This window comes from Oncorhynchus mykiss, chromosome 10 (genome assembly GCF_013265735.2).
Source record: "Oncorhynchus mykiss isolate Arlee chromosome 10, USDA_OmykA_1.1, whole genome shotgun sequence".
In the NCBI taxonomy this organism is placed as follows: Eukaryota; Metazoa; Chordata; class Actinopteri; order Salmoniformes; family Salmonidae; genus Oncorhynchus; species Oncorhynchus mykiss.
In genome coordinates, this window is record NC_048574.1 from 77,505,028 (window position 1) to 77,521,118 (window position 16,091).

The window sequence follows — 16,091 nt, forward strand, 5'->3', positions numbered from 1 at the left end:
GTTTGGTGTGTCTCCCAGGTGGCTTGTGGAAAACTTTAAACAACACATTTTATGGATATCTTTAAGAAATGGCTTTCTTCTTGCCACTCTTCCATAAAGGCCAGATTTGTGCAATATACGACTGATTGTTGTCCTATGGACAGAGTCTCCCACCTCAGCTGTAGATCTCTGCAGTTCATCCAGAGTGATCATGGGCCTCTTGGCTGCATCTCTGATCAGTCTTCTCCTTGTATGAGCTGAAAGTTTAGAGGGATGGCCAGGTCTTGGTAGATTTGCAGTGATCTGATACTCCTTCCATTTCAATATTATCACTTGCACAGTGCTCCTTGGGATGTTTAAAGCTTGGGAAATCTTTTTGTATCCAAATCCGGCTTTAAACAACAGTATCTCGGACCTGCCTGGTGTGTTCCTTGTTCTTCATGATGCTCTCTGCGCTTTTAACGGACCTCTGAGACTATCACAGTGCAGGTGCATTTATACGGAGACTTGATTACACACAGGTGGATTGTATTTATCATCATTAGTCATTTAGGTCAACATTGGATCATTCAGAGATCCTCACTGAACTTCTGGAGAGAGTTTGCTGCACTGAAAGTAAAGGGGCTGAATCATTTTGCACACCCAATTATTCAGTTTTTGATTTGTTAAAAAAGTTTGAAATATCCAATAAATGTCGTTCCACTTCATGATTGTGTCCCACTTGTTGTTGATTCTTCACAAAAAAAATACAGTTTTACATCTTTATGTTTGAAGCCTGAAATGTGGCAAAAGGTCGCAAAGTTCAAGGGGGCCGAATACTTTCGCAAGGCACTGTAACATCATAAAACATACAAGAAGTCAGGAATGGTATTTATAGCGGATTTTGAAAAGGCATTTGATAAAGTAAGACTGAATTGTATTTATAAATTCCTGGATTTTTTCAATTTCGGTAATTCTCTCATAAAATGGGTAAAAAGAATGTATAGCAACCCCAGATGTAAAATAGTAAATAACGGCTACTTCTCAGAGAGTTTTGAATTGTCAAGAGGAGTCAAACAAGGGTGTCCGCTGTCACAATATCTATTCATTATGGCCATCAAAATGCTAGCTATTATAATCAGATCCAATAACAACATTAGAGAATTAGAAAAATCAAGGCTTAAAAACAAAGGTATGCCAATGACTCAAATTTTACTTTAAGTCCGCAAGCTAGATCCCTGCAATGTCTCATTAAAGATCTAGATCACTTTTCTGTACTCTCTGGACTAAAACCTAATTATGAAAAGTGTACAATATTATGTATTGGATCCTTAAAAAATACATATTTTACATTACCTTGCAGCTTACCTATAAAATGGGCTGATGGTGAAGTAGATATAGTCGGTATTCATATCACAAAATATATAAATAAGCTCTCCACAATGAATTTCAATAGAAAACGTGTAAAAATAGACAAGATCCTGCAACCATGGAGAGGTAAATACTTGTCTCTTTATGGAAAATTTGACCCGATTAACTCCATAGTCATGTTTCAGTGTACTCACTTACTTATGGAGCTGCCTACTCCTGATGATCCGTTTTTCAAATCATGTTAGCAAAAAGTAGTTTGCTTTATCTGGGAAGCTTAACGAGACAAAATAAAATGAGAATATCTATATAATGAATTTGAATTCGGTGTTTGAGATGACAGGTAGATTAATAAGAAAAGATCATCCATTGTTTAAAAATTTGCCTTTGTGCAGTTTGCCATGTCTCATTTTCGACTAATTGAACAAGATATTTTTTTTAAGTATCTGTCTTTTTCAAACAAGCATTGCAGAGCTGGCTACAATTTCAATTTCATCCCCCTGAATAGATAGAACAAATATTACAACAAATATTATGGCTGAACTCAAATGTGCTGGTTGATAAAATACCTGTACTTAGAGGAAAGATGTTTGAAAATAGTATTTTGTTCTTAAATGAAATTGTAATGGTAGAGTTATGTCCTTCATGGAGTTATCAGAATTGTACAGGATGGTTTGCTCAATCCAAGAGTACAACCAATTGACTACAGCATTGCCCCAAAAATGGAGGAGGAGGGTAGTAGCAGGAGGAGGTAGGGAGCTGGTCTGTCTGCCCAATATAAAGGATCAAAACTGGCAGAGGAATACAAATAGCATAAATAGGAAAGTATACCAGTTTCATTTGAGGACCAGGATGTTGACAACTGTGCCATACAGATTGAAAAATAGTTGGGAAGAGATTTTTGATGTACCGATTCCATGGTACAGGATGTATGAGTTGATATATAAAACAATGCAATATTCAAGACTTCGTGCTTTTCAGCTCAAATTATTATATAGAATTCTTGTCACCAACAAAATTTTGAATATTTGGGGCATAAAGTCATCGAAGCCCTGCAGATTTTGTTGTGAGGATACAGAATCAATCAACCATTTATTTTGGTATTGTCCTCAGGTAGCCTGTCTCAGGTTCAGGAACGGCTGAAAATGCATAGCATTGATCTAAAATTGACTCTAGAAATAGTACTGTTAGGATATCTGGAGAGACCTGTTTAGTCAATTACTAATATACTAATACTCTTAGTAAAAGTATTTATCTTCAACAAGCACTATGTAGATCCTATTCAATTAGATATGTTAAAATTGTACGTTAAACATCATAGCATAGTTGAAAGATATGTTGCTTAGAAACATGAAGGGGGTGGCCAGCAGAGATAATAATACTTTAATGTTACCCCTTCCTTGTGTTTTCTGTAATAAATAATTATTTTTTAAAAAGAGCAGCTGCTCCAAAGCAGCTATACCACAGACACTGCCGGTTAACGCTTGATCTGATTGATTCGAAAGTGATCCTACTGAAACAACAGTTTCACTAAGGAAGGGTGAGGATTGCCCCCTATTGGCCTATTACTGTTACCACATAAACAATTCCCCAAAAGGTCCATCCATCCATTCATACGTACATACGTAGAGGGTATAGTTTGAAAAATACATTTATCATGTTATTGAAGAGTTATTTATTCAAATAAATGTGCAATGCATACAAAAAAACAAAAACAAAGGTACAGTCAATAACACAATAGATAAGAACAATATACAGTGTGTGCAAATGTAGTAAGATTAGGGAGGTAAAGCAATAAATAGGCCATAGTGCAAAATAATTACTATATAGCAATTAAACACTGGAGTGATAGATGCGCAGAAGATGAATGTGCAAGTAGAGATACTGGGGTGCAAAGGAGCAAGAAAAAAAATACAATATGGGGATGAGTTAGTTGGGTGGGCTATTTACAGATGAGCTGTGTATATTGGCAATGATCGGTAAGTTGCTCTGACAGCTGATGCTTAAAGTTAGTGAGGGAGATATAAGACTACAACTTCAGTGATTTTTGCAATTCGTTCCAGTCATTGGCAGCAGAGAACTGGAAGGAAAGTCGGCCAAAGGAGGAGTTGACTTTGGGGATGACCAGTGAAATATACCTGCTGGAGAGTGTGCTACGAGTGGGTGCTGCTATGGTGACCAGTGAGCTGAGATAAGGCGGGGCTTAAAGTGTAACAAATACTGACTAACAAGGTGGCTTAAGCATGGATAGATAAACCCAAACCCGTAACAGAACCGAAACCCGTAACAGCCAGCATAGGGTATAAAGGTCCAGTATCTTCCCTGATGAGAAAGATATGATGGTTAATTCCATCTCATCATGCATTTTGGTGCTGAAATCATTCAACTTTGATTATAATACAGTATCTGAGTTCATGCTTTCTTCCATTCATGTGAGTCATTATGTCAAGGAGTTGATCTGCCTCAGCTTACTTTAACTTTACCAGTAGTATAGTGTTAAACACTTTGTTATTGTGGAGAGGATTTAGAATTACAACATTCTTTTATTTTATATTTATTTTTGTTGACAATGATGTGTTTATTTTCCCTTAGTACTTCCTGCTCCAGACCAGCTGACTGTTGACTCAGTGGACACCACATCAGCTGCTGTTAGCTGGAGCCAGCCACCAGGATTGAACCAAACCCAACATCATTACCAGATCTCCTACCGCTGTCCAGAGACAGAACCACACATCACTACCACATCTTCACACAGCATCACTCTCTCTGACCTGCAATGTGGTAAACAGTACTTTGTCACTGTCTGCAGTGTGCTGGAAGATGGAAAGCAGAGTCAACTGGTGTCAACAACCCTCACCACAAGTAAGGAAGTACCCTACTAAAGAATTATGTTTAATGTCAAAGTTGATTAAACTTTAAATACCATCAGGGCCAGCGGCTCTTGAATACCAGCAGGGCCAGCAGCTCTTAAATACCAGCAGGACCAGCAGCTCCTAACTACCAGCAGCTCTTAAATACCATCAGGGCCCGGTAACTCTTAAAAACCAGCAGCTCTTAAATACCAGCACGGCCAGCAGCTCTAAAATACCAGCAGCTCTTAAATACCATCAGGGCCAGCAGCTCTTAAATATCATCAGGACCAGCAGCTCTTAAATACCATTAGGACCAGCAGCTCTTAAATACCCGCAGGGCCAGCAGCTCTTACAGTGGGGCAAAAAAGTATTTAGTCAGCCACCAATTGTGCAAGTTCTCCCACTTAAAAAGATGAGAGATGCCTGTAATTTTCATCATAGGTACACTTCAACTATGACAGACAAAATAAGAAAAAAAATCCAGAAAATCACATTGTAGGATTTTTAATGAATTTAATTTCAAATTATGGTGGAAAATAAGTATTTGGTCACCTTCAAACAAGCAAGATTTCTGGCTCTCACAGACCTGTAACTTCCTCTTAAAGAGGCTCCTCTGTCCTCCACTCGTTACCTGTATTAATGGCACCTGTTTGAACTTGTTATCAGTATAAAAGACACCTGTCCACAACCTCAAACAGTCACACTCCAAACTCCACTCTAGCCAAGACCAAAGAGCTGTCAAAGGACACCAGAAACAAAATTGTAGACCTGCACCAGGCTGGGAAGACTGAATCTGCAATAGGTAAGCAGCTTGGTTTGAAGAAATCAACTGTGGGAGCAATTATTAGGAAATGGAAGACATACAAGACCACTGATAATCTCCCTCGATCTGGGGCTCCACGCAAGATCTCACCCCGTGGGGTCAAAATGATCACAAGAACGGTGAGCAAAAATCCCAGAACCACCTGCAGAGACCTGCGACCAAAGTAACAAAGCCTACCATCAGTAACACACTACGCCGCCAGGGACTCAAATCCTGCAGTGCCAGACGTGTCCCCCTGCTTAAGCCAGTACATGTCCAGGCCCGTCTGAAGTTTGCTAGAGAGCATTTGGATGATCCAGAAGAAGATTGGGAGAATGTCATATGGTCAGATGAAACCAAAATATAACTTTTTGGTAAAAACTCAACTCGTCGTGTTTGGAGGACAAAGAATGCTGAGTTGCATCCAAATAACACCATACCTACAGTGAAACATTGGGGTGGAAACATCATGCTTTGGGGCTATTTTTCTGCAAAGGGACCAGGACTACTGATCCGTGTAAAGGAAAGAATGAATGGGGCCATGTATTGTGAGATTTTGAGTGAAAACCTCCTTCCATCAGCAAGGGCATTGAAGATGAAACGTGGCTGGGTCTTTCAGCATGACAATGATCCCTAACACACCGCCCGGTCAACGAAGGAGTGGCTTCGTAAGAAGCATTTCAAGGTCCTGGAGTGGCCTAGCCAGTCTCCAGATCTCAACCCCATAGAACACCTTTGGAGGGAGTTGGAAGTCCGTGTTGACCAGCAACAGCCCCAAAACATCACTGCTCAAGAGGAGATCTGCATGGAGCAATGGGCCAAAATACCAGCAACAGTGTGTGAAAATCTTGTGAACGTTTGACCTCTGTCATTGCCAACAAAGCGTATATAACAAAGTATTGAGATAAACTTTTGTAGGTGACCAAATACTTTTTTTCCACCATCATTTGCAAATACATTAATTAAAAATCCTACAACGTGATTTTCTGGATTTTTATATTTTTATATTTTTGTAGGTAAAATACATTCCAAAAAATTAACACTGGCTGTTGTTGACAAGCATATTCAGTTCATATACAGATATGATATTAATTCTGTGATTGAAATTATGACCCCATCTTCAGTAGCCTATTCCAGCAGGCTATTGGGAAACACAAGCAGTTCTTACCTCGAAATCGCCTCGCTATTTATGTTAAATGCATTTGTCTTAATTTAAACTAAGCAAGCTGATAAATTGTTCAGGTTTGCATCTCGCCTATATCTTGTCTAGTCTACTGTAGACAATCTGAAATGAGATGTAGACCTATCAGGGGCTATAGGCTACCTGCCTTTATCAAAACTAACCGTGACAAAATGTAATTGCAACCATAAACCCAGATTGTAGTCTGTAGCCTATGCCTATTGAAATGACAAGTCAATCTCATAAATGGGCCATTTACAATGGTTAGTAGTTTTAACATCTGGCACCAAATAACAGCACAATTGCCAGAAAATAGCCTAATGTAATTTTTTTATGTTCATCCAAGTGTTTCTTACTGAGAGATTTTGAATCTTCTGTCCAACTTTCATCACTCAAACTCTCCTGTCAGATTTATCTATAGTTATGCACATGCACAAAGGAGATTTATTTACAATTATAAACCTATTTGAGCCCTGAATGCTGAGTGGGTGAAAGCTGTGGTTTAATTAAGCAATAAGGCCTGAGCAGGTATGGTATATGGCCAATATACCACGGCTAAGGGCTGTTCTTACACACAACACAATGCGGAACCACACAGTTTATAACTGACCACTTACCACGGGTATTACAAAGCATTACTTTGTACTGTTCTAATTATGTTGGAAACCAGTTTATAATAGTAATAAGGCACCCCTGGTGTTTGTGGTATATGGCCAATATACCACGGCTAACGGCTGTATCCAGGCATTGTGTCATGCTTAAGAACAGCCCTTAGCCTTCTTTCCACATATTCAAATTCCTTTATTATTTCATGTCATAGCTTGCAACAATTTATATTTAGAGGAAACCCGAATTTTGGGATTATAAACTCAGCAAAAAAATAATCCCTTTTTCAGGATCCTTTCAAGATAATTCGTAAAAATCCAAATCACTTCACAGATCTTCATTGTAAAGGGTTTAAACAATGTTTCCCATGCTTGTTCAATGAACCATAAACAATTAATGAACATGCACCTGTAGAACGGTCATTAAGACACTAACAGCTTACAGACGGTAGGCAATTAAGGTCACAGTTATGAAAATTTAGGACAATAAAGAGGCCTCTAAAAAACACAAAAATAAAGATTCCCAGAGTCCCTGCTCATCTGCGTGAATGTTCCTTAGGCATGCTGCAAGGAGGCATGAGGACTGCAGATGTGGCCAGGGCAATACATTGCAATGTTTGTACTGTGAGACTCCGAGGACAGCGCTACAGGGAGACAGGACGGACAGCTGATAGTCCCCGTAGTGGCAGACCACTTGTAACAATACCTGCACAGGATCGGTACATCCAAACATCACACCTGCGGGACAGGTACAGGATGGCAACAACAACTGCCCAATTAACACCAAGAACGCACAATCCCTCCATCAGTGCTCAGACTTGTCCGCAATAGGCTGAGAGAGGCAGGTCCTCACCAGATATCACCTGCAACAACGTCGCCTATGGGCACAAACCCACCGTCGCTGGACCAGACAGGACTGGCAAAAAGTGCTCTTCACTGACGAGTCGTGGTTTTGTCTCACCGGGGTGATGGTCGTATTCGCGTTTATCGTCAAAGGAATGAGCGTTACACCGAGGCCTGTACTTTGGAGCGGGATCGATTTGGAGGTGGAGGGTCCGTCATGGTTTGGGGCGGTGTGTCACAGCATTTCTTTGTTTGCTGAGTTTATTTCTTCTTAATTAGATCTAATGTTATGAGATAAGGGTTTATTGTCTAAATATGGCAACTCTTCCCTTGCTGTGAAAATAAAAATGGGGCTAGTTCTCAGGCCTGTTGTGTGGGTTTTGAGTGTTCATTGGGCTAGAAATTTTAGCTTGACCTGGCAACCCTGTTTGTGCCTAGATTGAGTCTGACAAGTAGCAACATTGTATCCACACCTTGTTATTTGGATTTTCAACATTGCAGAACATTTTTGTTGTTGTAGTGTGACTTATATTTTTTAGCTTGTTCCTTTCCATATTAAAAGGAATTGCAAGCCAGCCTTTTCTACTTTTTCTCCTGTAATATATTTCTGGAGTAAAACTATAGCCCTGACAATAATCTATTTTCACTTAGTACTTCCTGCTCCAGACCAGCTGACTGTAGACTCAGTAGACATCACATCAGCTGCTGTTAGCTGGAACCAGCCACCAGGATTGAACCAAACCCAACATCATTACCAGATCTCCTACCGCTGTCCAGGGACAAAACCACACATCACTACCACATCTTCACACAGCATCACTCTCTCTGACCTGCAATGTGCTACTCAGTACTCTGTCACTGTCTGCACTGTGCTGGAAAATGGAAAGCAAAGTCAACTGGTGTCAACAACCCTCACCACAAGTAAGGAAGTACCCTACTTAAGTATTATGTTTGGTGTCAAAGGTTATTACATTTTAACTAGTTATCAAAATGACTATTAACTAATCATAATGGATGTTTTAACATGGGATGTAAAGGTACAGTATCTTCCCTGATGAGAAATATATGATGGTGAATTCCTCAGATCTTATCATACAGTTTGGTGCTGAAATGAATACACGTTTTTATAGTGTGTGAATTCTTGCTTTCTTCCATTAGTGTGAGTCATTATGTCAAGGAGTTGATCTGCCTCTGCTTGCTTCAACTTTATCAATAGTACAGTGTTAAACACTTGTTATTGTGGAGAGGATTTTTAATGACACCATTATTTTATTTTATATTTAAAGAAATTGGAGTGGCGGCAACAATGTAGCAGCAGCGGACCACCGTTGATAAATGGATACAGCAGAAACCCCTAAATCCAACTTCTGTTGTGACTTCTATTTTTTAGCTTATTTCTTGTTTATCTTTCTTAGTACTTCCTGCTCCAGACCAGCTGACTGTTCACTCAGTGGACACCACATCAGCTGCTGTTAGCTGGAACCAGTCACCAGGATTGGACCAAACCCAACATCAGTACCAGATCTCTTACCACTGTCCAGGGACAGAACAACACATCACTACCACATCTTCACACAGCATCACTCTCTCTGACCTGAAACCTGCTACTCAGTACTCTGTCACTGTCTGCACTGTGCTGGAAAATGGAAAGAAAAGTCAACTGGTGTCAACAACCCTCACCACAAGTAAGGAAGTACCCTACTTCGGTATTGTGTCTGGTGTCAAACTTTGACTAGTTATCAAAAAGTCTCTTGTAAATTAACAAATCATAATGGATGTGTCAATTTAAATTCCACAAAGACAAACAATGGCATCGCTCCCAGAAAAGGGAACTAACAAAGATAATCACTTCAACAAACATGAACAGAAAGGGTTTCAAAAGGTTTTCTGAAAGACACCATGGGGGTTCCCACTGAAAGATGGCAAAGCCACTAGTAACGGGTTCTAAAGACACCATGGGGGTTCCCACTGAAAGATGGCAAAGCCACTAGTAACGGGTTCTAAAGACACCATGGGGGTTCCCACTGAAAGATGGCAAAGCCACTAGTAATGGGTTCTAAAAGACACCATGGGGGTTCCCACTGAAAGATGGCAAAGCCACTAGTAACGGGTTCTAAAAGACACCATGGGGGTTCCCACTGAAAGATGGCAAAGCCACTAGTAACGGGTTCTAAAACACACCATGGGGGTTCCCACTGAAAGATGGCAAAGCCACTAGTAACGGGTTCTAAAAGACACCATGGGGGTTCCCACTGAAAGATGGCAAAGCCACTAGTAACGGGTTCTAAAGACACCATGGGGGTTCCCACTGAAAGATGGCAAAGACACTAGTAACGGGTTCTAAAACACACCATGGGGGTTCCCACTGAAAGATGGCAAAGCCACTAGTAACGGGTTCTAAAAGACACCATGGGGGTTCCCACTGAAAGATGGCAAAGCCACTAGTAACGGGTTCTAAAAGACACCATGGGGGTTCCCACTGAAAGATGGCAAAGCCACTAGTAACGGGTTCTAAAAGACACCATGGGGGTTCCCACTGAAAGATGGCAAAGCCACTAGTAACGGGTTCTAAAGACACCATGGGGGTTCCCACTGAAAGATGGCAAAGCCACTAGTAACGGGTTCTAAAAGACACCATGGGGGTTCCCACTGAAAGATGGCAAAGCCACTAGTAACGGGTTCTAAAAGACACCATGGGGGTTCCCACTGAAAGATGGCAAAGCCACTAGTAAGGGGTTCTAAAGACACCCACCATGGATGCCCACTAAGGTTTACCTCTGAAATGACAAACTAAAAGTAAAACCTACACCAAGCAAAAAGGATATGGAGTTAAATAACAGCAGTTTCTGTCTGAATGATGTGACCACCCTAACATGAGGTATAGCTCATCTCTCCATCTGATGCACTGGACCAGCAGCTCTTAAACCCCTGCAGGGCCAGCGGCTCTTAAATACCATCAGGACCAGCAGCTCTTAAATACCATCAGGACCAGCAGCTCTTAAATACCATCAGGACCAGCAGCTCTTATATGCCATCAGGACCAGCAGCTCTTAAATACCATCAGGGCCAGCGGCTCTTAAATACCATCAGGACCAGCAGCTCTTAAATACCAGCTGGGCGAGCACATGTGTTTATTTAAAAGATATGTATATATTTCACCTTTATTTAACCAGGTAGGCTAGTTGAGAACAAGTTCTCATTTAGAACTGCAACCTGGCCAAGATAAAGCAAAGCAGTGCAACACAAACCACACAGAGTTTCTCATGGGATAAACAAAGGTACAGTCGAGAGAGAGACGTCATCAGAGCGCACAACAGGATACTGTACCGTTGTTTACATTAAAACTTTTTAAATAAATAGATTTTAATCCGAACTAAAGTTTTTGTTACTACGGATTCCACAACGGCTGGGACTGCTTGTTTGTGTTCTTTTTTTTGCGTGGATTCCGCGAGTGCTAGCTGGCTGTACTACAGACACCTGTCGTCGTCGTGGGAAAGACTCATTGTTATCTTTTTGTAAAACAACTGGTTGCAGTATAGATCCAATCTGGATACCAAGCAGATCCAGAGGGAAATCGACGAGTACCAACAGCTTTACGCTTTGGAGGAACAATATACTCCTTAGTGGAAAGATCCGACCACCTCACAAAATAATTTTAACACGACAAAAAAAGTAAAACAGATTAATCTACAGACAAGAATAATTTACTTAGCATTGAGGTAGAGGCTAGTGCTCTGGAATCCATGCAACAATGGAAAAGTTGTGTGAGGAGGTAGAGGGGCTGAGGGGGGGTTTGGAGTTCAGCCAGAGTGAAATTTTCACGCTCCAAATAGAAAACAAGACTCTCACAGCCAAGGTAAAAATACACGATTCCAACATGAATTGTCTATTCAGGGAAAACGGGGTGATGAAGAAGACGCTACTAGACATACAATGTCGTAGCATGCGTGAAAATATATTTTTTTCCGGTTTTCCTGAAGACGCATCCAATAATACATTTGGCGCGATCAGAGAATTCATGAAATCCGCATTGAAACTTCCTATAGAGACTGTAAAGAAGGTTGCTTTCCACCGAGTACACAGACTTGGTCTGATCATCGGCCGATCATCGGAAAATTTTAACACACCAACAAAAGGAGCTGATCAAAAGCAGAGGGTGGGAGCTTAAAGGGACCAAACTCGGTCTCAATGACCAATTTCCAAAGGAGTTAATAACCTCTTGAAACTAGGGGGCACTATTTTCATTTTTGGAAAAAGAACGTTCCCAAAGTAAACGGGCTATTTTGTCAGGACAAGATGCTAGAATATGCATGCAATTGACAGCTTAGGATAGAAAACTCTCTAAAGTTTCCAAAACTGTAAAAATATTGTCTGTGAGTAAAACAGAACTGATATTGCAGGCGAAAGCCTGAGAAAAATCCAATCAGGAAGGGACTCTTATTTAGAAAGCTCTGCGTTCCTATGCGTCCCTATTGAGCAGTGAATGGGATATCAACCAGATTCCTTTTTCTATGGCTTCCCTAATGTGTCTAGTGTCACAAGACATAGTTTCAGGCTTTTATTTTGAAAAATGAGCGTGAACAACAACATTGCGTCAGTGGTCAGCTGGTGGCTCTCAGAGGTATTTGTACGTAGTAGACAAAGGCGGCCTTTGTGCCTCTCGCTACTACTGGGAAGCCAACTGTCCCGGTTGATATATTATCAAATAGATATTTGAAAAACGCCTTGATGATTGATTATAAAAAACGTTTGCCATGTTTCTGTCAATATTATGGATCTAATTTTTTCACTCCATCCTTGCTGTGTGTGTGTGTGAGAGCTTTTCTTTGACATCTGTTGGGAAAAATAACTGACTTACAATTCATGGGGGTTGCCTAATCACACATATGAAGTTTTGAAAAGATCTGACCTTTTTAACCCTTGGAAACAGCCACTATGACACCATTTAAGGCACTTCCGGTTGGCACAGGAAGCTATAAATAAACTCATATCCTGATTGGGGTATGCCTTTACAGAATCCTGAGTTATAAGTCTTTACGTTAAGAACTGAGTTATTTACGGAGGGTTTAGTGAGTGTGTGTTATTTCAGAAACTCATACAAAATCACAGAAATCTTGCAGAGCTTCGCAGCACACTTTAAAAAGATTCGTATGAACACCCTGCAACTTGATCTGTAACTGTTGAAAAAAAACGCCTATTTGTTAACATCACCAATTAGTCATTGTATGATTTCTCTTAAATGACGATAGATAAATGGCTGGTTCTTTTTTTATTGACACCGGAGGCTCCTTGACTTTGACGTGAAGTGGAAAAATTATTTCTCTATTTTCATTTTGGACCTTTAATCCCAGAGAAATGGCCATAACTCAAAAACCGTTGAGGCCTAGACGCCATCTTGTTCGGGGCCAACTGCCCATTATGCCAAACCTACGCTCACCAAGTTTCAGCTTCAAAATATTTTCAGTTTTGGAGATAAGGCCCCGTCGTGATTCGGGATGTTTTGTACAATTGCAATATGATTGCTTATGCCCTCTTGTGGGATTTTCCTGGACAGCGGAAAAATGACCAAAATTTGATTATTTTATAAAATGGAAACCGAATGTCCAAGAAAGTTCATTTGATGACTTCCCGGTAGGTCCGGCCCTACCGCACGGCCCGACGCCGATTGCGAATTTTACAAACATTTTCGGACGTCTAGTAAGGGACCGTACATTTGCAATATGGACTTTCTCACTAACCATACAGCAAATGTCAAAATGTTCCCTTACGTATGTAAGACTGAATTGTATTTATAAATTCCTGGATTTTTTCAATTTCGGTAATTCTCTCATAAAATGGGTAAAAATAATGTATAGCAACCCCAGGTGTAAAATAGTAAATAACGGCTACTTCTCAGAGAGTTTTGAATTGTCAAGAGGAGTCAAACAAGGGTGTCCGCTGTCACAATATCTATTCATTATGGCCATCAAAATGCTAGCTATTATAATCAGATCCAATAACAACATTAGAGGATTAGAAATCCAAGGCTTAAAAACAAAGATATGCCAATGACTCAAATTTTACTTTAAGCCCGCAAGCTAGATCCCTGCAATATCTCATTAAAGATCTAGATCACTTTTCTGTACTCTCTGGACTAAAGCCTAATTATGATAAGTGTACAATATTATGTATTGGATCCTTAAAAAATACATATTTTACATTACCTTGCAGCTTACCTATAAAATGGGCTGATGGTGAAGTAGACATACTCGGTATTCATATCACAAAATATGTAAATAAGCTCTCCACATTGAATTTCAATAGAAAACTTGTAAAAACAGACAAGATCCTGCAACCATGGAGAGGTAAATACCTGTCTCTTTATGGAAAATTTGACCCGATTAACTCCATAGTCATGTTTCAGTTTACTCACTTATGGAGCTGCCTACTCCTGATGATCCGTTTTTCAAATCATGTTAGCAAAAAGTATTTTGCTTTATCTGGGAAGCTTAACGGGGCAAAATACAATGAGAACATCTACATAATGAATATGAATTTGGTGGTTGAGATTATTAAATATTAAAGCACTAAATTCTCTCCAAAAGCTTCACTCATTCAAAAGTTGTAGTTGACCCCTAAATGGTTCTCAAGTAGATTAATAAGAATCATTGTTTAAAAATTGCCTTTTTGCCTTTGTGCAGTTTGCCATGTCTCATTTTCGACTAATTGAACAAGATATTTTTTTTAAGTATCTGTCTTTTTCAAACAAGCATTGCAGAGCTGGCTACAATTTCAATTTCATCCCCCTGAAAAGATAGAACAAATATTACAACAAATATTATGGCTGAACTCAAATGTGCTGGTTGATAAAATACCTGTACTTAGAGGAAAGATGTTTGAAAGGGGTATTTTGTTCTTAAATGAAATTGTAATGGTAGAGTTATGTCCTTCATGGAGTTATCAGAATTGTACGGGAAGGTTTGCTCAATCCAAGAGTACAACCAATTGACTACAGCATTGCCCCAAAAATGGAGGAGGAGGGTAGTAGCAGGAGGAAGTAGGGAGCTTGTCTGTCTGCCCAATATAAAGGATCAAAACTGGCAGAGGAATACAAATAGCATAAATAGGAAAGTTTACCAGTTTCATTTGAGGACCAGGATGTTGACAACTGTGCCATGCAGATTGAAAAATAGTTGGGAAGAGATTTTTGATGTACCGATTCCATGGTTTGTGTATGAGTTGATATATAAAACAATGCAATATTCAAGACTTTTCAGCTCAAATTATTATATAGAATTCTTTTCACCATCAAAATTTTGAATATTTGGGGCATAAAGTCATCGAAGCCCTGCAGATTTTGTTGTGAGGATACAGAATCAATCAACCATTTATTTTGGTATTGTCCTCAGGTAGCCTGTCTCAGGTTCAGGAACGGCTGAAAATGCATAGCATTGATCTAAAATTGACTCTAGAAATAGTACTGTTAGGATATCTGGAGAGACCTGTTTAGTCAATTACTAATATACTAATACTCTTAGTAAAAGTATTTATCTTCAACAAGCAATATGTAGATCCTATTCAATTAGATATGTTAAAATTGTACGTTAAACATCATAGCATAGTTGAAAGATATGTTGCTTAGAAACATGAAGGGGGTGGCCAGCAGAGATAATAATACTTTAATGTTACCCCTTCCTTGTGTTTTCTGTAATAAATAATTATTTTTTAAAAAGAGCAGCTGCTCCAAAGCAGCTATACCACAGACACTGCCGGTTAACGCTTGATCTGATTGATTCGAAAGTGATCCTACTGAAACAACAGTTTCACTAAGGAAGGGTGAGGATTGCCCCCTATTGGCCTATTACTGTTACCACATAAACAATTCCCCAAAAGGTCCATCCATCCATTCATACGTACATACGTAGAGGGTATAGTTTGAAAAATACATTTATCATGTTATTGAAGAGTTATTTATTCAAATAAATGTGCAATGCATACAAAAAAACAAAGGTACAGTCAATAACACAATAGATAAGAACAATATACAGTGTGTGCAAATGTAGTAAGATTAGGGAGGTAAAGCAATAAATAGGCCATAGTGCAAAATAATTACTATATAGCAATTAAACACTGGAGTGATAGATGCGCAGAAGATGAATGTGCAAGTAGAGATACTGGGGTGCAAAGGAGCAAGAAAAAAAATACAATATGGGGATGAGTTAGTTGGGTGGGCTATTTACAGATGGGCTGTGTATATTGGCAATGATCGGTAAGTTGCTCTGACAGCTGATGCTTAAAGTTAGTGAGGGAGATATAAGACTACAACTTCAGTGATTTTTGCAATTCGTTCCAGTCATTGGCAGCAGAGAACTGGAAGGAAAGTCGGCCAAAGGAGGAGTTGACTTTGGGGATGACCAGTGAAATATACCTGCTGGAGAGTGTGCTACGAGTGGGTGCTGCTATGGTGACCAGTGAGCTGAGATAAGGCGGGGCTTAAAGTGTAA

At 39.7% G+C, this 16,091-nt stretch overlaps 1 protein-coding gene across 14 annotated transcripts in view; it reads left to right on the top strand.

Moving 5' to 3' along the window:
• LOC110534594 (fibronectin) overlaps nt 1-16,091 on the top strand; it is a 272,449-nt gene that overhangs the window by 144,668 nt on the left and 111,690 nt on the right. For 12 of the 14 annotated variants that reach the window (XM_036934025.1, XM_036934023.1, XM_036934032.1 and 9 more), the window contains 3 exons: nt 3,919-4,188; nt 8,260-8,529; nt 9,024-9,293. In XM_036934025.1, coding sequence (XP_036789920.1) covers nt 3,919-4,188; nt 8,260-8,529; nt 9,024-9,293 — 810 coding nt within the window. The remainder of the gene's footprint in view (nt 1-3,918; nt 4,189-8,259; nt 8,530-9,023; nt 9,294-16,091) is intronic. The other 2 variants (XM_036934030.1, XM_036934028.1) reach the window with 2 other exon arrangements.